At 58.7% G+C, this 21,740-nt stretch overlaps 1 protein-coding gene across 1 annotated transcript in view; it reads left to right on the forward strand.

Moving 5' to 3' along the window:
- Positions 1 to 21,740, forward strand: part of GRM4 (glutamate metabotropic receptor 4) — a 102,750-nt gene that overhangs the window by 35,571 nt on the left and 45,439 nt on the right. The window contains exon 2 of the mRNA XM_046640838.1: positions 5,269 to 5,485. Coding sequence (XP_046496794.1) covers positions 5,269 to 5,485 — 217 coding nt within the window. The remainder of the gene's footprint in view (positions 1 to 5,268; positions 5,486 to 21,740) is intronic.

A 21,740-nucleotide genomic window follows, 5' to 3' on the forward strand; every position in this document is an offset into this window, starting at 1 on the left:
CTTTCTTTTTTCTCCTGGACACTTACCCCCATCTGACAGCTCCGTGTCACCTCTGTGCCGCCTGCCTCTGTCTGGATTGGGAGCCCCGCCAGGGCAGAGTGTCCGCCTGCCTCTCCCCGGCACTCAGAACCACGGCCGCTGGTGCTCAGTGACTAGTGGTGGGAGGAATAAATGAATGACTGTGCTGTGCACTCGTGTGCTCAGGGCACATGCTCCAGCATGTGCTCGTGTGTGTGTGTGTGTGTGTGCAAGCTGTGTGTGCACGCATGCTGTGTGCGTGTGTGTGTGCACGTGTGTTTGTATGCACACACACAGATGCACTTGGCGTTCATCTTCAGTGCTGCTCAAGCTCAGAAGCAGCTTTTGTCTTTCCCCACGTGGCAGGAAGCGCCTTGTCACCCCAGCAGCCAGAGAGGGAGAGAGGTTTATTCACACACTCCCGCCCCCTTCAGTCACTTACGCCTTTTGTGAGCGCAAGACTCTACTGGGTGCCAGCTGCAGACACACTGTGTGTCACTCAGGGCCCCTCCCCAGGGTGGGATGAATCCAGTTCCCCTTTTCATCTCCTCGTGTTGCCTTTCCCGGCACCTGGGGGAGTTTTAGAATGCCTGTTGACTTGACAAGTAGCCCAAGTCTCCTAACACCCACGAGGACGTGCCCGGGGACCCTGGAGCAGCCTGACTCGGAGCTCTGGGAGGTCTGAACAGGCTCTCTGGAGGACAAGGGCCCAGGGAGGGCTGCCTGGAGGAGGCAACGTTAGAGCTGGGCTTTGCCACACAGGGAAGATTTGGATGTAGGGAGATGAGGTCCTGGGCTCTGTGGGCAGAGGAAGACAGAGAAGAAAGAGAGGACAGACAGATGGACCTAGCATAGGACCCCTGTGGTGGGTCAGGTGCTGCTGGAATCTGGGTTCTGGCTGACTCCTGCCCCTGAGGGTATGACAGGAGGTGGGAATGTCCCCAGCACCTAGGACAGTGCCCAGCACACAGTAGGTGCTCTGTGGGTGACAGTAGGAGGGAGGAGAGAGGGAGGCGGAGAGATGGAGGAGCTGGCAGTGGGGCGGGCATGGCGGCCTCCCCATGCTCTCCGGCTGCTCTTGTGGGAGGAGAATGTTAATGGGGTGTCCCCTCACCCTCCAGCTGGGCCGCAGAGACAGTGAGAGCTGAGGAGACATCGGAGCCCCACTTGGGCCAAGTTGTCACAGTCACCCTGCCCATGGTGTCCCCAGGGCGGTCCCTGCCTCTCCCCACCTCCACTCCAGGCTGGGGTGGGACCGAGAGGGAGCCGGGAGCCATCAGCATTGCCAGCAGGAGGAGTCCCCACTAAGCATGGCCACAACTACAGGACGGCAGGGAGAGAGCTGGGGAGGGGAGTGGAGGCACAGGGGCCAGTCCTAGGAGGCAAAGGAGTCAGAGAGGGCCAAGAGGAGAGCGCTGCTGGGAGGAAGTGTAGAGGGAGGGGTAACAGCTCACAGAAGGGCTAAGCTTCTGAGTGCTTGCTTCCCCCCAGGTGCTGCCCTGCACGCCCCACATGGATTCCCTCATGCAACCCTCGTGAGAAAGGGATTGTGATCATTCCCACTTTGCAGCTGAGGAAACAGGCCCAGAGAGGTGAAGAAACTTGCCCAACGTTTCCCAGCTGGTGGGTGGCAGACTTTGGATTTGAACCTGAGCAGCTTAGCTCCCAAATCTCTGCTTGAAACCATCCCCCTGGGAAACTTGGGAGGGCCTGGAGTGGAGGCCAGAACTTGCAGGGGGCGGGGTAGGAGGAGAGCTGGCAAAGGGGTCATGTGAGAGGATGCTGGCCTATCCCCTGACCCTGTTCGACCTCACCTCCCCCATCTCAGGGCTGAGTCCCTGTTCCAGGGTCTCAGGAATTGTTGGGGGCCAAGCAGGGGCCCCTCTTGGGCTCCTGAAATCAGGGCCCGGGCACTCCTGCAGGCTGCCATGCATACCCTGCAGGAAGCCCATGCTTGGCCCTCCTACCTTTATGGGAAACAGAAGCGGGGTGCAGTGGGGCAGGGGCGGGGGCCTGGGGTCTGAACACTGCTGGCCTCCCCGGGGAGGGCTCTGGGTCCTATACCCGCTGTCCATCTGTGCATCCTCTCTCCCTGCCTGTGCTGAGTGCCTGAGCAGGAGGTGCTGTAGGGAGGTGGCGCGCAAGGAGGAATGAGGCATGATAGAGGGAAGTCACCTGTGTGAGCGGCTGGTCCTGCCATCAGCCCTGAGACCTCCCTGGCCTCCTGTCCCTCTGCTGTGCGTGGGACCGTTTGACCCTGGGTGCTGTGTTGGGAGAAAACATTGGAAGTAGGAGACAAGCTTCTTCTAATTAGGAGGAGAGTGGATTTTGGGGTGTGTGGTGAGCACGCCGTGCTGAGGACCAGGCGGAGAGGTAAGCCAGCGAGCGAACCCACAAAACCATCTTCTCTCGGGACCTGCTGTGCAGCAGGCTACGCCGGGCGGTCCAGGCGCCGCGACCTCCACAACCTCCTCCAGCTCCAGCCCCGGACTCTGGGCACTTCTGTTCAGAGGGTGACCTGGGGGTGGCATGTATTTTGTTTTATTGTTAAAAAATAAAAAAAAAACCCAGCCATTTCAGACATGTACAAAAGTACAACAAATGGGGTGGCGAGCCCCCATGTACTCGTTGGGGCCATGCAACATTGTCATGCTCTTGGCCAATGTCATTTCTTCTTCCACATGCTCCCAGTGTGATTCTTTGGAAGCAAATCCCACACGTCATCATGTCACTTCATCCCTAAGTATTTCAGTACATCTCTCTAAAATAGTGGGTCTCAACTGGGGACCGTTTTGCCCCCACCCCAGGACATTTGGCAATGTCTGGAGACATTTTCTGTTGTCACCGCTGGGAGAGGGGTCTGCTACTGGCATCTAGGGGACAGAGATGCTGCTAAACATCCTACGATGCCCAGGACAGCCCCCCAGTGTTGACAGCTGATGCTGAGAAGCTCCACTCTGAGACAAGGACTCTGAACACCAGCCAACCAGCCCCAACCACAAAACCATTATCAGACTGTAAAAATCAAAATACTTTTAAAATCAGTCCTCAAATATCCACCGGAGTCCACATCTCCGAGGGAGTTGTTTTCAGGCGAAGTGCTCACCAGGGCGGAGGGAACTGGACTCGTGTTCAGACACTGCTGACGGGGAGAAAGGGGACGTGTGTGCTCATGAAGGTTCAAGTGGGAGTTGTTTTCTAAACAGGTGCTGTGTTTGCCTGGTTCTACCTGCAAAATGTGCGAAGGGTGTGAGGTGAAATGTCCCCGCCCAGCCCTGCCCCCAGCTGCCTGCTCCCCTCCCCAGAGGTGACTGGGCTGCTTTGAGGGCGTGTGAGTACGTTCTCCCCCTCGTATGATAAGCAGGGTGCTGCTCGCACGTGGATCTGCACCTGCTTCTTTGTGGCTGTTGTTTTGACTCCACAGTGTCTCGGAGAGCCCTCGAGAGCAGTGCGTGGAAGCCTGCCTTGTTCTTTTTCACAGCTGTGTAGTATTCCTTGTATGACCGTGGCGTCTTTCACCAGGTTAGAATGGTGCCACGGTGAATAACACAGTACGAACCATTTTATGAAGACCCGGGAACTACAGTGAGCGGGCTTGGGAGTTAAGCCATAGTTGCCCAGCAAATCCAGAAAAGCAGTCAGCTGTTTCCCCTGCCCCCATCCTCACCCCCGAGGGTCCCAGGGGTGTGGGCCTTTCCCATGAGTGAGTTCAGTGAGGGGAGGCAGTGAGGGGCCCGCTGGGGCCCACCTGGGGGGCGTCACAGGGGCTGAGCTGGGCCATGCCCTTTCCGATTAGTGCGTCCTCAGTGGAAGGTGGCCCCCACTGTCCCTGGGGATAGGGACACCCTCCACATAGACCAGGTGGGGAACCACTTGTCCATGGGGCGCCCCGAATCCTCTTGCCCCTGGACCATTTCCCACCCTCAGTTGCCACCGAGACTGACATCTGGCCACAAGTCTTTTGTCTGGGCCTGAGTCTCAGGGATTCCTTAGGGAGATGAGGTCTAAGGTTTGACATTGGCCCTGATCAGTATGCCCACGCCTTCACCCTGTCACCCTGGACAACATAGAGCAGGGCAGAGGGCACACGGGAAGGGCGCGTGTTGGTGTGGACTGAGGCAGGGGATGGAGAGTGTGGGCCTGAGCAGCTCTGGGGAGCCTGGGGGCCAGCCCCGGGGGTGCGGTGAGTGGGCCAGGGAGAAGGGAGTGCAGGCGGGTCCACGCAGCCCCTCCACATCCCTTGGGGATGGGTGGATGTCAGCCATAGGAGGAAGGGCAGTGTCAGGGCTCCACATCTGCCTGTGCCTGTGGCGGGCCGGGTGGGGGCCGAGGAGGCAGGACGGAGCTCTGTGCTGGGGGAGCTGGGGCTGGGGTCAGGAGGCCTGCCGTCTGCTGCTGAGGCCTCTCTGGGCCCTGTGTCCCAGGCTGTGAAAAAGGGGCTTTCTGGAGGCCCTGCCCACCCTGGCCTCCTGGGATTCCATCTGTAGGGCGGGTGGGCTGGGGTTGGGGGGAGCTGGAACCTGGGCTCTGTTCCCTCTGAGCTAGGCAGGAGGAAAGAGCCTGAGCCCAGGGGGAGCTTGGAGGCAGGTCCTGGGGGGTAGTAATGTGAGGGGCTGCCTGGGGGAAGGGAAGGAGATGGGCCAAATGAACTGACCCCTCAGGGCCCCTCTAGACACCCACCCCCATCCCATCTCCAGGCCATACCATCTCACCCACTGGGGGCTTTTCCTAGGGGGGCATCTTCCAGCTCTTTAGGTAAATTGAGACATCCAGAGGCTCCTGGGGTGTGAGTATGTGTCCGTGGCATGTACGTATGTGTCTTTGGGGGACCACAAGCCGTAGGACCCAGGTGAGGCGGGCAGACTTTCTGGAGGAGGAGAACCAGTCACTTCTCAGCCTGATGCCAGCCTCACTCCTGCTGGACAGGGCGAGGGCCCCAGGGGGCCAGGATCAGGGGAGAACAGAGTGGAGGTGGGGGGCACGGGGACCCCAGGCTGGAGCCAGGGGCAGGGCCGACTAACCATTTGGCCCTCCTCTCTGGGTCTGTTTCCTCCTCTGATAAGTGGGCGAGGACCCATGCCGTCCATGCCCCAGGGTCTCCCCCAGGACAGGAGGAGGTGGTGCCCGTGGGAAGAGCTGGGACGGTCCCAAGGCTGTGGGGACGGGAAGGGGGTTGGTGTGCAGGGCACGGTGCTGGCTGGGCAGGGTGGGGTGCCAGCTGCCCCCATCAGCGGCCCCTCTCGCCTCCAGATCCCCCAGATCAGCTACGCCTCCACAGCCCCCGACCTGAGCGACAACAGCCGCTACGACTTCTTCTCCCGTGTGGTGCCCTCGGACACGTACCAGGCCCAGGCCATGGTGGACATCGTCCGTGCCCTCAAGTGGAACTACGTGTCCACGCTGGCCTCGGAGGGCAGCTACGGCGAGAGCGGTGTGGAGGCCTTCATCCAGAAGTCGCGGGAGGACGGTGAGTCCCGTGGGTCACGCTTAGGGATGGGGGGATGTCACAGCACGGTACCCAGCGCTGCACTAGAGCCGCTCGCAGGTCCTGCTGTGGGCTCTGCCTGCCCCAAGCCACTCTCCTCGTGGGCCTCGGTCTCTCCCTTGAGCGCTGGGGACTGGCCTGTGGCCTCACCGGGTGGTGACGTGACTCCTGGGCCAGGGGGTGGGTATGAATAACTTTTGCAGACGTGGCCAGGCGGACAGAGGGACCATCAATGTCCCTGGCACGGGAGCCAGTGGAACAGCTGCTTGTTCTCAGGCAGAGAGGAGGGAACAGGGTTGGGATGGAGGTGGCCTTGTTTCAGGGGGTCTCAGGGACCCAGGGGGCCAGCCGGCAGGTTCTTGGAGCAAGGGTTGTTTGAGTCCCTTGAAGGGAGCAGTCTGCTGGGGGTGAGGGGCAGGGCTGTGCTGGCTGTGGCTTCAGTGACGTAGGTGCCCCCCGGGGTGGATCTGAGGAAGTGTTGGAAAGTGATGTGCTCTCCTCGAGGTCCCCCACTCACCACGTGCCTCCTTTCCCCCATTAAGCTCACTGTATTCCCTTAACTACGGTCCTTAGAAGCTCCGGGTCGTAAAGCTTTTAGTTATGAGCAAGCAAGGAGGCTAACGTGACAAGGGTTCAGAGCTCCGCGGGCCCGAAGCCTGGGCCTCTGAGGGCATCAGACTGATGGCCGTGCTGAGGGAGGGGCTGTGGTACCTGGTACCAGGGGCGTCCGGGCAGCAGGTCGGCCCCTGGGTCGGGGGAATCCACCTGGGTTGGGCGAGCTTTGCCAAGAGGGATGGCTCAGTGTGGGCCGTGGGGCTGAGGGATGGCGCCTGTCATGCATGGGGTGTGGGGGGAGCAAGGAGACCCTGCCCCCTCCTGGCAGACCCAGCTCCCTGCAGAGGGGGGCCCCCGGTGCCCACCTCCTAAGGCCCTGTCTCTAAATAGCTCACTGTGGTGCCCTCAACCTTGGGGGATGGCGTCTGTATATTTATACCCGTATAACCCTGGGACTCTTAATTGCTTTTCCTAAGGAACACAGAGTGTCCAGAGGCTGGCGCTGGCAACACCCTGCGGGCATAATCCTGCTATAAATCTCAGATAAGCCCCTTTAATTGTACAGCTGAGGCAGCTCGGTGCCTGTGACCTGGTGGAGAGGGAGCAAGGCCTGGAACTGGGGCAGTGCTGGCTGATGGCTGCCGCTCTGGGCCACTCCCCACTCCAGCAGCTGGGCCCCCGGCAGAGGGAAGCAGGGGGTGGACAGGACCCCCTCCCACCTCCGGGCAGGTGGGCGGCAGCTCCCTAGGGCCCCCTGTGGCAGTGTCAGACGCCCTCCCCATGCCAGCCCCTCCCTCTGGCTGCCCACCTCTTCTTTCCTCCTTTGCTCAGAAGCAGGCACCTCTCTCTGGGCCGGCCCCACCCACCCTGCTCTGGCACTTCCTCTCCTCCCTGTGGCCTGAATCCTTCCCCAAACAAGCCCACTGCCTTTCTGTTTAAGATGCGACCTCTGGGGGCCAGCCCAATGGCAGAGTGGTTAAGTTTGCGCACTCTGCCTCAGAGGCCCAGGGTTTCAAAACGCTGGTTCAGATCCTTGGCGTGGATGCGGCACCACTCATCAGGCCATGCTGAGGCAGCATCCCACATGCCACAACTAGAAGGACCTACAACTAAAATATACAACTATGTACTGGGGCTTTGGGGAGAAAGGAAAAAAAAGTTGGCAACAGATGTTAGTTCAGGGCCAATCTTTGGGGGAAAAAAAGTGCAACCTCTGCAGGATTTGGGGACAAAGGTGCCTGATGGGGGCAGGGACAGAAGGCCCAGAATCTTAGTGTTCAGTCGTGTTCAGTCCCTGCCGTGAGGGACCGGGAAACCATCTCCAGTACTAAGCCAGCCTCCCTGTGTGCCCAGCACACCCTGAGCGCCTGTTTTACCCCTGTCGACCTGGGTGATCGTCCCTACCCTAGGAGGGAGGTGCCCCCATCTTACAGGGGAGGAAGCTGAGGCACAGAGAGGCCGAATAGTAACTGGCACCCAGTCACACCGCAAGTTAGAGGTGGAGAAGGGGTTTGAAGCCAGGCATCTGGCTCCTGGACTAGAGGTCTTACCTGCTTCTGTGTTCTTGTCACTCTGTCTTCTGCCCCTGTTTCCCACCCATTAACTGAGACCCACATGGCCCAGCCCTGTGCAAGGGATGGGGGTATGACTGACACACACACACACACACACACACACACACACACACACACACACACACACGGCCTGGAGGGACATATGCTGATGTGTTAGGAGCGGGAGAGCGCAGGATTGGGGTGAGGTCTGGGCCTTGCAGTGGGGCTGAACCTGAGACTCTTTGTTTGAATTTTCCACAAAGCATCTAATCAGGCATTGGGTAGTTAGAAAAAATAAAGTCTACTCAATGTTGTTTAAAAGGACTTCTAGAGAAATAAGAGAAAAGCTACTCTGCCAGGGCCTCCAGGTGGGGCGCTCCTGTCCTGGCACAGGGGCCCCTCTCCGTGCCCCTGCCTCCCGCCCCCTGCTGAGGGCTGGCCTCCCACCTGCCGGACCTCCCACATCCCCAGACCCTCCTGCTGTCCCCCCATGCAGGGTGGCAGCCCCGGGGGCCCTTGAGGACGGGCAGCTGGGTCTCTCGGCCCCACCTGCTCACTGAAATGTGATTTGGAGGACCGTCTTTAGGAGGGTGAAAGGCAGAGGAGAGAGAAAGCCGCGCTCCAGCTGCCAAATTGAAATCAGAATTGAGCGACTGGTACAAAGAGGCCGCTGTACCTTGTAGCCTAATCCCTGCGAAAGATTAAAGATGTCTTTGGCCGTATATTGTATTGATTCGGCCTCTGAAGTATGAATCATCTGTGAGTGGCTCACAGGAGCGCCAGGGAGCGGGGCCGAGGGGAGGGTGCGCTCGCCAGGCTGAGGAGGCACCGCAGAGCCCTGGCAGAGCTTGTCCAGCAAGTCCTGGGTGCCTACTGTGTGCCGGGCTCGGGGTCCTGCAGGGGACATAATTATGCCCGTTTTATAGAGGAGGAAACTGAGGCCAGAGAAGGTAGGCCACTTTCCCAAGGCCACACAGCCGGAATGTTGAGGCTCCGGGACTGGAACCCAGCTCTGTCCTCCAGGTGGGAAGCTCCCGGGTAGTTCCCAGCACTGACCATTGGCATAGGGCTTAGAGGAAGCCCTGGCACCGAATGTCCCAGCCCCCATCAATGCCGACCCCCTCACCCCATTTACTCAGTCGTGTGGCTTAGGCCCTGGGCAGTCCTGTGGCCCTTGACCGAGCCCTGCCCCATGCCGGGCACCCTCTAAGCCTGCACTGTCACAAATCCTGGTGACAACCCTGTGGGCTTGGTGCTTTTGTCCCCATTTTACAGATGGGGGAACTGAGGCTCAGAGGGGTGAGGTGGCTCGCCCAGGCTCACACAGCGAGGTGTTGGAGCAGGACTTGGAGCCGGGTTGTCATACCCAGGCCCTTCCGCCCCACGCCTCTGTCTCCACCGGCTCGCATCACACGGGCGGCAGCACGTGGTTAATGGGCAGGTTCCGGCAGACAGACCTGGGCCCTGGCTTGGCCACTCCTGGCTGTGTGATCCTGGGCAAGTCACTCAGCCTCTCCTGGTTCCTCATCTGTGAAATGAGCTAAAGACTGGTTGTTGTTAGAGTGAAATGCGCTCCTGGCCCCTGGATGAGGGACTCAGGAATGCACATGGGACGGTTGTTATCGGGGGTCTGACTGCCTGGGCCCCCCCCCCACCCCCCCCCCCCAGTGCCTGGCCTGGAAGGCCTGAGGGGGCCCTGCTGTGCCCTGACCGAGGCTGAGGGCTGTGTCCAGGGACAGCCCTAGGGACCAGACCACAGGAGCCCAGGCCAGCCTGGTTCCTACAGGACAGCTGGCCTGGTGGTGAGGTGGTGGCATCAAGGTGAGTCCCAAAGATGCCAGGGCAGGACGCGTGTGTTCGTATGGGGAGGGGTGCATGCATGTGGCTTTCTGGATGTGTAAGTGTCAGGCCTGCCTCAGTAGGGGTGTCCGTGGACAGGCCCGTGTGCATGTGTGTGCTCGTGTGAGGTGCTAGGCCGAGGCTGCCCGATGGAAGGGGAGGCACAGAGCCGGGCTGGATTAGGCATGCAGAGCAGGCCCCGCCTGGGCTCCGGAGATAGTGTGGTGAGTCACCTCAGAGGGAGAGGCGCAGACGTGGCCCTGCCCTCGGTGCCTCCCACGGTGGTCCTGGGCACTCTCAGGGCTGGGGTCTGGAGCATAAACTTTTATATCCCCACAGCCTTTCCGTATCCATGGGGCCCAGGTGAGCCTCAGTTTACCTGAACTTGTGCTCGATTTCACAGATCATAAAAAGCACGGCTCAGGGAAGTTAAGGGGCCTGCCTCGGGTCACACGGAAGTGTTCCTGTGTGGGTGATGGGAGAATGGATGAATGGATGATACTAGTAGGTAACATTTATGGAGCCCTCCCGTGGACCAGATTCTGTTTTGTGTGCTTCATACATGTTAATTCATTTAGCTCTCAAGGCAACTTCATTATACAGATTGCAAAACTGAAGCTCTGAGAGGTTGAGTAACTCTCCTGAAACCACACAGCTGGAAAGTACCAGGAGTGGAATTTGAATCCAGCAGACGGTCTCCCCACCTCTGGTGCATATGGCAGGAAGGACTGTGGCAGGAGCTCCTGGCAGGGGCCTCTCCATGGTGTCACCCAGGGAGTTTGGCTCTGGTCCTCTTGGGTGGGCGATTCCAGCAGCCCTGGGCACATCCAGGCCTGTGCTGCTGGAGCGGGGAAAAGGTGGCCTCTCTGGGTGTGGCAGGAAGGAGCATGGGGGCTCAGACCTGCTTCTTGAAGGACGTCCTGTCCCATGCACAGCGGGACCTTCTGAGGCCTCATCTCCCCACTGTGTCCCTGAGTCCCCATTGATATTCCGGAGACGCTGCTGAGTCAAGCTGTTGCGGGTCTGACCTCCAGCTCCGGCTCCCAGGGCTGAGCGTCAGACTTGCATTTAGATGGTTCCTGTCTGTGCAGTGGCACGGACAGCGACTGGCAGGGCCGGCAGCTGGAGGCACAAATCTGGGGTGCCACCTCATCCCCCTGGCTATGTGACATCTCTGGGCTCAGCTTCTCTGGCTGTAAATGGAACACTCGCCTCCTGGAGGCTCTGGGGAGGGGGATGGGGGAAGAGCTTGGCCAGCTGGAAGGAGCTGTGCCACCTGGAGTCACTGGCACTGCTCATGTTTCTGGGAGACCAGAGAAGAGAGATTTGCCCCAGGGCACCCCCAACATCCAAAAACCCTAAAGGTGGATATTTAGAGTGCCTGCTCCCCTTTCTGCTGCCTGCCCGTCACCTCCATGACCTTATCTCCTTCCATTCGCCTCTCCATCTCTCTGCTCCAGCCACACCAGCCTCCTTACTGCTCCTCTAACACTCTAGGCGCAAGCTACCTCAGGGCCTTTGCACTGGCTGCACCCTCTGCCTGGAAAACTCTTTCCCTGGATATCCATGTGGCCCACATCCTTAGTGTATTCAGCTGTCCTCCCAGGTGCCCCTTCTTCAGAGAGGCGTCTCGGACCACCCAATCTAAAATAGTTCCTTCTCCAGCCCATCATTCTCCACCCCCTGTACCCTGCTGTTGTTCTTTCTAGCACTTGACAAGTAAATTTTTATTTGTTTATGGTCCTTGAGGGCAGATTTTTTTGCCTGTTTTGTTTTCTGCTGCATCCCCAGCATCTATCACAGCTCCTGGCACACAGTAGTTGCTCAATAAATGCTCAAAAAAAAAAAAAAAAGCCGGTAGTGGATGGTTGATCACAAAATCCAGCCCCCGACTACTCACTTCTTTAGCCCTCCTCCCAGCCCTTGGGCCTGAGAGGTTGCTCTCCCAGCCTCCAGAAGGGCAAACTGAGGCTGACAGAACATGGGTATCCGGGGTTGGGCCAGGCTGCCCTGGGACCCCTCCTCCTCCCCCACTGAGCTCCCTGGCTGTCCCCCCGGCTCCCCCCCTGAGTCACTGAGGACAGCAGCCCTTTCCCGGAGGCAGAGGCAGGGATGGGAGGACTCGGCCTGTCTGTAGCAGCGTCAGGCTGCAGTGGGGGTCCGGCTGCCTCCCCTTTCTCGCTGCAGCGCCTGCCTCGGATGCCTCCTCCTGAGGTGCTGCCTGCCCTGGAGGGAGGGTGGGGGGTGCGAAGAGGCTCAGCCTTCCAGCCCCCGCTCAAGTCTCCCAGCTGGGCTGGGCTCCACGGATGCATTTCACACCTGCTGGGCCCCCAGCCCCGTGTGGGGAGAGGAGGCAGGCGGTGGGCCCTCCCTCGGGGGGTGCTCGGGGCGCACAGGGAGGAGAGTGCACGCAGCAGGTGCTCAGTAGAGTTTGCCTGAAGGATGAGTGAAGGGATGCGGTGCTGCCTCTGTTGAAGCGGAGAGATGTGCTCCAGGGCTGTAGGGGGCCCAGCCCAGCATGGTGGCCAGGCTGGCAGGGCTTGGAGGAGGGGCATGTGGGAAAGTGGAGAGGAAGGAAAGGGCATGCCAGGTGGGGAAACAGCATGAGCAAGAGCCAGGAGGTGGGAATGAACAAGGCAGATGGGACCCCCATGAGGGGCCTGGCCTGGTCCTAGTGGCCATGGGGCAGGGACCAATGGGAGACGGAGCTGAGCAGAGTTTCTCTTAGGCCAAATGTTTGGCATTTGGGTTGTGCCCGCGTGCCCGAGGGAGTGTGTTAGCACACCCCACCTCCACCTGCCGCATCCGACTTGCTGGGGGCCCGTGGGGCCTCTCTGTTCTTCCGGGCTCAGGGCCAGGGCCCTGCTCCCTGCAGGCAGGTGCTCACGTGGGGGGTGGTCTTCCCCAGGGCTCCCCACCTGGGAAGCCCCAGTGCCTGTTGAACCTTCCCTCTGCCTTTTCCACTCCACACTGGGGTCCCTGAGGCTCCGAAGGGACAAGACCCACTCGGCTCTGTGCCCCGTGCCCTCCCTTGCATATAGCAGAGCCTCAATAGATGTTTGTAGGATGAACAAATGAGTGAATAGACAACCGGCCCTGCGCCTCTGGGGCCTCCTTGTCCATCAGTAACAGGTGCGCATGCATCAGCTCATCTCCAGGGTGCTGCTCTGACGTCCGACAGCCTGTGTCCTCACAGCCCGCGGCCCTGACTCCAGGCGTTTTTCTTGGAAGCAAAGACCGTCATGGCTTGTTCTCCACCATTCCGGCTCATTCTGAAAACACCATCAGACATTCACTGCAAACTACTTATTTAGGATGCTTCTCTCAGAGGAGAGCTGGAAAATGAAGCATCCGTCAAGCCCAAGGGAGCGGATGTCCAATGGTGGCACGGTAGGGCTTGTCTTTTGGTTCAGGGATGGTAGGGGCCAACTGCGTGAGGACAGAGCTGGAGCACGCAGCCTCCTCGCCCCCAGTCAGATGAAACGTGGTTTAAATTGGCCAAGGGGGCGGGGAGCTGGGAGCAGGGGAGGGTCCTGGCTTTAGCTTGGTGTATCTGAGCGTGGGGTGGCTTGTACCATCTTCTCAGGGGGACACCTCTGGTCTCCCTCCAATTGCCTCCTGGAATCACAGCCCAGGGACCCAGCACTCGGGACCACCATGCCCTGCCTGCTGACCATGTATCTTCCAAGGATGCGCAGGGGACGTGGGCCCCACCTCCTGGCCAGTCCCCCCCATTCCAGCTTATCAACCAGGTCACCTTGAACTTGAGACAGATTGCATCTTCTGCTCCCTGATCTGCCACCCGTCACTCTGCTGTGGGTGGAAATTAAGTGGACCTGGCGTGGGCGCTCCCCACTGAGCTATGAGGCCCACCATGTGCCAGCTGGGTCTCCAGGCAGGCACTAAGAGATTGGCAAGGTGTTGGCAATAATGTGACTGCTCGGTGATTGCCAGGTCAATCTCTGTCCCGCTATGAAGATGAACCCCGCGCTGGCCTGGCCCGCCTCAGGGACTTCACTTGTCCACTCTGATTTCTCTGCCACTCTGGGCTGTGGCGGGGCGCTGACATCTCTTGGTTTTGTGAGTCCCCTGGGTTGGGTGTCATCGGGCCGCTCTTGCTCTCTCTGTCTCGTCTCTGATGTGTTCGCCCCGGCCTATCAAGACAGGGACACGCTCCCATCCGACTTCACCTCTGAGCTTGACGGAATGACAGGAGGAAGACATTAGACTCCAAGCCCTTTTTGCCCTGAATTTGCATCCCTTCCCTCCTGGACAGGAAGCAGCATTTCCTTTCACCGGCCTCCTTTGGGGAACATGTTTGAAGATTTCTTTGGCGTTTAAAAAAATTTCCCTCTGCTTGTTGCAGCCCCTTTGTGGCTTCGGCCTTTTGAATCCTGTCCTCGGGATGACACAGTAGAGTGGAGTGGTTAAGAGCCTGTGTGCCAGCTCTGCCACTGTGAGCTGTGCCGCCTTGAGGAGTCACTTGAGGTCTCTGGGCCTCAGGCTCCACCTTGTGAAATGGACATATTAATAGTATCTCCTGTATAGGTTGCTGTGTGCATTAAGTGAGTTAACATAGGTGGAGCACTTAGCACGGTCTGGGCCCTGCACTGAGCTGTGAAAGGTGTCAGTTGTCATCATCATTAACCAGAGTAGGGAAGTTGGGGCCCAGTTCTAGTCCTGGCTCCGTCTCTGGGTGGCTGTGTGACCCTGAGCTGGTCACTTTCCCTCTCTGAGCCTCAGCCTCATCACCAATGTGAAAGTGATGGGTCAGGGGACCTCTGAGGCCCCTCATGACATGACGTGGGTCCTCACATCCCTTACCCACCTCTCTTGGGTTTTCTATCTGTCTTGTCACATGCGGTCCAGGTACCACGGGGTTGGCCTCTGGCTTCCGGTGTGTCTGTTGCTCTTGGGCCCAGACCTGAGCCCACAGGGCAGCCACGTCCACAGCAACCTGCTTCCTCAGCCCTTTCGGCCTCTTGGGTTTCTGGACTCTGATCCTTTTGACAGATGAATCTCTAAACCTGGTTTGAACCCCATTTTCTTCAAGTTCTCTTTCTTGCCCGAGTTTCTTTCTTCTCCCACTCCTGAGCCTCTTCTCTGGGCACACATTGGGTTTTCTCCTCCCAGGCTCCCGTGGAGGGACGGGGATCCCTCCCCATTTCCTCCCTTCATTAAGGAACCAGCGGTGAAGTGAAGGCATTGACCTTCCCGCCCTTCCCCCTCCAGCTGTGGCCTTGACCTCCAGGAACCCTCTTCACCCCTCTGCTGACTGCTGGATTTGAGGCTGTTTTCCTATCTGAGGTGGGTCCCCAGCACCCAAGTCCCCTACTCTGAGCTCCTTGGAGATGTAGCTAAAGCAAGCCCATCCCCCTCATTGTTTGCAGCTCTGGAAGGACCCTGTGGGCTCCCCATTCTCCTCCCTCCCTACCCCGAGGTTCCCTGCTTCAGGCTGGTACGGGGTGCTGAGTGTCCTGGGTGGGATCCCTGTCTCAGCCCCATCCCCTACTCCTGTGTGACCTCAGCAAGTCCCTTCCTCTCTCTGAGCCTGCAGTTCTTCCTTGTGAGACCAGGAAGGAGCTGTGTGCCTTCTTCTATGGGCTCATGACATGGACACACCGAGGGATGCCCGCAGCCGTCTTCCCCTTGTGTCCACCCACCCCGCCCTCTTCCCAGGCTCTGCCTCCTGCATCAGTCCCTCAGCAGCCTGGCCTGCCCTTTGTGAAGAGCCCTGAACCCCCTTTTGTTTTAATATACGTATTTCTAGGAACGTCTCATTAACGGTCCTCACAGAAGCTGCCAGGCCCTGGCCCCAGCCTCGGCCCCTGCATGGCCGTCTTGAGAATTGTCCCCATTTTACAGGGGAGGTGACAGTGGCCCAGGCTGCCCGAGGCCTTGCCCAGGCCCTCCCAGCTGGTCGGTGGCAGAGCTGGGGTTTGCACTCGTGTACGTGCCCTGTGCTGGAGCTCGAGGGAAGGAAGGGGAGCCCTCCTTTAATGAGGGATTTGATTCCTTTCATGGCCTTCTCCAGGGACGCGCTGGTGGGTCACTCAGATGGATGAACCTAGGGGGACACGCCCCCCACAGAGGCCAGAGGTTCTCTCAGCCAGGAAAGGACGAGGTGGAGCAGCTCCTGTGATGGGGAGTGTGTGTGTGAGTGCGTGTGACAGGAGTCGCCGCGTCCTGTGTGGCTGTGTATGAGCCTGGGAGGGGCCCTGCCTAAAAGTGAGCGTAACAGGCCCTGGAGTGGAGAGGGATGCGTCCTCTAGCGGTCTCTCCTTCAGTGCTGGCTCTCCTCATGCTCCTGGGGTTTTCCGGGGTTCAGAGGACAGAGTCCAGGCCTCCAAGCCACACAGAGCCTGCTCCGTGGGGATGTGGCCGGTGTGGAGTGGGGGGCAGGGGGTGTCATTTCTTCCTTTTGCTCTTCAGCCCTTTCATCTCTTGCCTCTGCACAGTAATTCATTCATTTGCTGAATAAATATTTATTGAGCACCTACTGTGTGCCAGGCATTGACCCAGAACCCTGGGGATACAGCGGTGGACTAAACGGATAAAGATCTCTGGCCTTGTGGGTTCACATTTGGGGAGAAGGCCAGACGCAGTTTACAGTCGACAAGTAAATACGTCACTATATACTGGAATTTCTGGTGGGAGCTGATGGGCATCATTATGAAGAAGCATAAAGCAGTGTATGTGGACAGAAGAGGGCAGGTAGAGGAGACTGTTGCATACAAGGGGTTAGCAAAGGCCCGTCTGCAGAGAGGACATTCGGGCACAGCCCCGAATGCAGTGAGGGAGTGAGCCATGTGGACATCTGCGGGGAGAGTGCCCCAGGCAGACGAGCCAGACAGGGCAAAGACCCCCAGGTGGGAGGCTACCTGGCATTTGGGGCATAGCCAAGAAATGGGAGCAGAATGAGCCAGAGGGAGAGAAGCAGAAGAGGCGGGACAGAGCACGTGGGTCTTGTGGGCCACGGTGAGGACTTTGGCCTTTGCTCTGAGTGAGATGGGAGCCATTGGAGGGTTGTGAGCAGAGTAGGAACGTGAGCTGACTTGGGCAATGTTCCTCTGGCTGTTGTGGAATAGACTGTGCGGCTGAGGCAGGAAGGCCGGTGAGGAGGCCCACCGTCATCCATGCTTGGACCACGGGGTGGGGTGGTGAGAAGGGACAGATTTGGAGTGTATTTTGAAGCTGGAGCCCGCAGGACTGGCTCCCGGGTTGCCTGTGCGGAGGGCAGGGGCGCGACCCAGGCACGCCTGGCTTCAGCACCAGGGAGAGCGGCCCCGGCCCTAAGGCCGGGAGTCCGGGAAGCGTCTGGGCTCCGACAAACAGCCGGCCAGCTCTCGGCCAGTCTGTGGACGCTGAGCGAAGCCTCCTCTGTCAAGTGCAGGTCCTTTCCCCTCGATTTTGTTATCAATTTCTTTTTGAGCCAAATATGTTTATTTCTGGGCACGGCTGCGAATCCTTTTCGGGATGAGGCAGGTCTGAATGCAATTATATAGCTGAGATGAGAGGTTTGGAAGCAGTTGTCTCCAAAAATCCGTGCGTCTGGCTGAACTGTTGTTGCTGGGAGGGGGAGGCCAGGGCGCGAAGGGGGAGGGGAGCTTCCTGGAGGAGGGGCGATGGAAGGAGAGCCTTGAAGAACAGGTGGATCATCCTGGGGGAACAGGAGGGCATCCTGGGTAGTGGAGCTGCTGACTGAGTTTGGTCCTTCATGCTGCCTTCCTTCTGAGAGTGAGGGGCGGCATTCCTGAGAGAGCAGTAGGCCACCATGAGCGGGGTGGGCCAGCCCATGGCAGAGAGGGCTGCCCCCTGGGACTGCCATGGACTTACTGTGTGTCTTTGGACAAGCCCCTGTTCCTGTTTGGCTCTCAGTTTCTCAATCTGTAAAATGGGGATAATGGTAGTCCCTACTTTGCTGGTTGTTGTAAGAATGACAAAAACAGATGAATTAGCCATCAGAAAGGCCGAGAAAGGGCTGGAGGGGGTGAGGGGCTGCCTCTGAGGCCTCAGACCCCAAGGGTGAGCACTTGGCCCTTTCCTGGTGGGGGTTCTCCCCGCTCCCATTGTGACCATCCTCCTTTTCTCTCTACTTGCATGGTGCATCATATCCGTGCCCCATTTTGCTGTAGACAGAATGATCATATGGATATTCTATGCAAATTCTCATTTTTAATGAGCCAGAAGGAAAGCTAATGACCATCTTGCAGGCATTTTGGGGCCCCAGGGAGGCCTTGGGATGGGGGAGAAGGAGGACACAGTGACAAACAAGAGAAGAGAGGAGGGAGGGAGGAGAATGAAACTGGAGGAGGGACGCAGTGGGGACTGCAGGGGGGGGGGGGAGGGGGAAGCACGGGTCCCATGTACCGTCTCCTGGGGCCGGCCTGCCCCATTTTACAGATAAGGAAACAGGCTCAGAGAGAGGAGGCAACTTGCCAGTCCATCCCAGAAGGTGGGACAGAGGGAGAGAAAGGCAGAGAGGAGGGGCTGGGGAAAAGGGAGGTGGAGGCGCTGGGACTCGGTTCTCACTTGTGGGGCTCAGTTTCCTTATCTGTACAATGGTCATAATATCTACTTGAGAGGAGCTAATGAGAGAACACGTGCAAAAATTATTCAACCAAGGAGTGCTGCATGAACGTGAGGGGCCATGGAGTAACGGGGAGCAGCGTGCGTGTGTGTTAGAGAGAGAAAGAAGGAGGAGACGAAGGATGGGGCACCAGAGTGACTGGGGGAAATCAGGAGGAGGAAGGCGGAGGGACAGGAGCTGGAGACGGGGCCAAGAGACGATCTGGATGATAGGCCAGCTCTTCATTAATTACTTAGTCTGTTCATTCCTTCATATGTTCGTTAATGCTTTCATTCCTCAGCATCTGTCATCTACTTTCTAGGTGGATGTCAGCTCCTCGAGGGCAGGATTCTTGTCTGTCCTATTCTTGACCGTCCTCACAGTGTCTAGGACCACACCTGGCACTGGAGGGTGCTTTGTCAGTTGTTGCTGAATCAATGCATGCTCTGTGTCCAGCAGTGGGGCCGGCAGCAGCCATCTCCCTGGAGGTCAGAGGCTGGTGGGCACAGACACATCTAGTCCAATAATTTCCATTCACTGTGCTCAGTGCAGCAATGGAGACGTTGGGATTGTTGTGGGCACCCAGGGGAGAAGGAGCCGGGGGTCACCCACAAAGGCTTCCTGGAGGAGGGGGCCTGAGCTGAATCCTCAAGGACGGACGGGAGGTGACTTGAAGGAGTCTAGGAAGAGGAGTTGCATAAAGGCAGAGGGAAGAGTCTCGGCAGAGGCTCAGAGCTGGGAACACCCTGGTGTGTGTTGGAGACCGCAGGTGCTGTTGGAGGTGTGAGCAGTGGGAGATGAGGCTGCAGGGCCTCAGGACTGGGCTGAGGAGTTTGGACTTTGCCCTGAAGGAGGTGAGTTCCCTTCCACTGAAGGTGCGAGGGAGGGGAGTGATGGGGTAGGACTGGAGTTTTGGTGGCGAGTTGGGGGGCCAGGCTGGGCAGGCTGAGGTTTGTGTGCAGGCGTGGGGCTCTGGTCTGGTGAGATGGTGAAGACAGGAGTCGGGGTGCATCATGGGTTAGGGCCCGAGGGGTCAGCTGGCCGCTGCCAGGTGGGGCTGGACCTGCCCCAGGCACAGAGCCAGTCTGGAGAGCGGCCGCAGCAGCATGTGGGTGAGTGACGCGTCCTGGACTGCCTTGTGCAGATCATGGCCCCTCTCTGGGCTCTGGTTCAGATCAGAAAGGAGCTCTCAGCTCTGGGCAGTCCCACCTGGGGGCATTTAAATGTCAGTGTAAACATCACAATGACATGGGTCCCTGCTGACATTTAGTGCCCACGTTCCCAGGATATCCCTTGTACTGCACCATGGGGCGGTTCCACACTGTGCACACGTGTCGCACCCCGAATGCCTGTTGAGAGAAACCAGCAGACGGTAGCCGCCCCTTCCCCAGCTCTGGAGTATAGGAAGGACAGAGGTCTGCTGGGCACCCCTTCCCCACCTCCTCCTGGACGCCCTCCTCAGGCGGGCTCGGGGCTGCTCCCAGGATCCAGGCCTGGGGCCCTTTTCCCTTCCTCCCTGGTCCCTGTCTACTCTCTACTCTCAGGTCTGGCCAGGCAGGCCTCCAGGCTGTGGGGCCCCAAGCCATTCCCCAACAGTGCTGGGAGAGCCTGGGGCAGTGCTTTTTGGGGTGAGGTGAGCACTCCTCCAGCTCAGGACTCATATCTGGGCCTCAACCTCTGACCTTCGTCCATCAGCTCCTACTGACCCAAGTGCCAGGCAGCCCAGCGCCTCAGGAAAGCCTCTCGTATGAGGCACGCTGGATCAGGTTGGTGTTTGCTGCTGTCCTCGCTGTGGGAGCCCACCGCCCTCACCACTGTCTGCCACCAAGGCCAATTTATGGGGCACACTCATATCCACTGTCTGGGTCCTCCCTCCCTGGCGTGGGGCAGCAGCCCCATTTTCTGGCTGAGAAAGCTGAGGCCTGGTGGGGTGAAGGGGTCGCCCCAAGTGCATCCCGTGCCCAGGCTGGACCCATGCCCCCGGTTCCCTGCGTGTCCTGTCCTGCCGTCAGGAAGGTTGGCTTAGAGGAGCCAGAGCCCGAGCTCTTTGCCGTCCCCTCCCCCTGCCCTGGCTGGAGGAGGGGGGGGGCGAGGGCTGGTGCGGGGACGGTCCAGGAGGACTTCATTACCCGACGCCTGCTTGTGGCAGGTGGGGGGCGCTGAGCCCGCCGCTGGCGAGAGACATGCTTGGTCTACCTGGGTAATTACATCTCAACATTTCATTTTGCTTGTCAGTTTCCACTTCCTGGGATGTGGGCTCCTAAATATTTCATCCCGGCCTGCAGCCGTCTGCCCCTCTTGGGCCAAACCAAGACCCAGCTGTCGGCCCCTAACCCCGGCCCCTCGCTGCTCAACTGAGCCTCGCTTCCTGCTAGGGGTGGCCAGAGGTCATCTTCTCCATGCCTCTGCCCCACATGGGGGTCTCCACCACCAGCCCAGTACTGGCTCCTCTTTGCAGGGGGCCTGGGGCGAAGAGGCCAGGCAGACAACATTGCTGGAAATTGGGCTCAGTTCACCAATGTTGCTTGGCACTCTGCTGGAAACTGGGGAGTTAGGAATGAGAAAGACCCGGTCTCCCCTTGAAGGGGCTTATAGGCTGATGGAGGAAACTGACAATAATATTATAGTAGTAGCAAACATTTATTGAGTACTTACGCACCAGGCACTGTTCTAAGCACCTTATGTGTATTAACACACTTATTCTTCACACTCTGAGGCGGTGAGGCCCAGAGAGGTTAAGTAACTTGTCTAAAGTCACACAGCTAAGAAGTGGCAGAACTGGGATATGAACTCAGGAACCTGGCTCCTGCCCTCATGCCCTGAAGCATGAGAGTTTTAAAACTGACCACAGCAGATGATGGTGAGTGCCCACAGAGAGGGGTGAGATGGGAGCCTAAGTGGACGGTGATGAGTTCTGCCTTAGGGGAGGATCTTGGGGAAGAGGAGGAGAAGGTGGGCCCCTGGGCTGGGTGGGTTGGGCAGGTGGAGAAGCAGGAAGGGTATTTCTGGCAGAGGGACCAGCAAAGGCTCAAGGGTGGGAAGACCTGAGCTGAGTTGGAGAGAGTGGTCCTGCTCTGGAGAGGGTGGGTTGTGAGGCTGAGGAGGGGGCCAAAGAGCTGCTGTGTGACCTCACCGCCCAGGTGTGTCACTGGAGCTGGGGGCAGATGGGGCGGAGGGCTGGGGTCTTGTTCTGTAAGTGGCTCCCGGCAGAGGACTCTGAACTAACTCGCAGCAGTCCTGGGTCCCGCTGTCCGCTGTCCTCTGATTTGCTCTGAGAGCCTCGGGCAGAATCCCCTTCTCTGAACCAAACCTTAGAACCGGGTGGGACTCCCTCGGTCGAAGAACGCCAGCCATGGCCACTGAGAATAGGGGAAGGCTGAGAATGGGGGACTGGGCTGGGCAGGGGTCTCCCTGGGGTGGGGGCAGCCAGGAACCAGCCATCGCTCTGTGCCTGTCCCCCTCAGTCCCGTCTGGACACCACCTGCCTCCAAACACCTTCCCTTCCTTTTCTATTTTTTTTCCGCCTTTCTCGCTTCAAAGGTGTTTTGCCTAAATGGGTTTGTGTTAAGATATTAGGTCGATCACTCAGCAATTTCCCTCTGCTCAGAGCTGAGTGCCATGAATAATGCAGCTCTGAACACCACTGCACTGCCCGGCAGCCTCCTGGGGAGGGGACAACAGCCCCAGCTCAGAGGCCCCGAGCCCCACAGCTGCCTTGACT

This window comes from Equus quagga, chromosome 15 (genome assembly GCF_021613505.1).
Source record: "Equus quagga isolate Etosha38 chromosome 15, UCLA_HA_Equagga_1.0, whole genome shotgun sequence".
Lineage (NCBI taxonomy): Eukaryota > Metazoa > Chordata > Mammalia > Perissodactyla > Equidae > Equus > Equus quagga.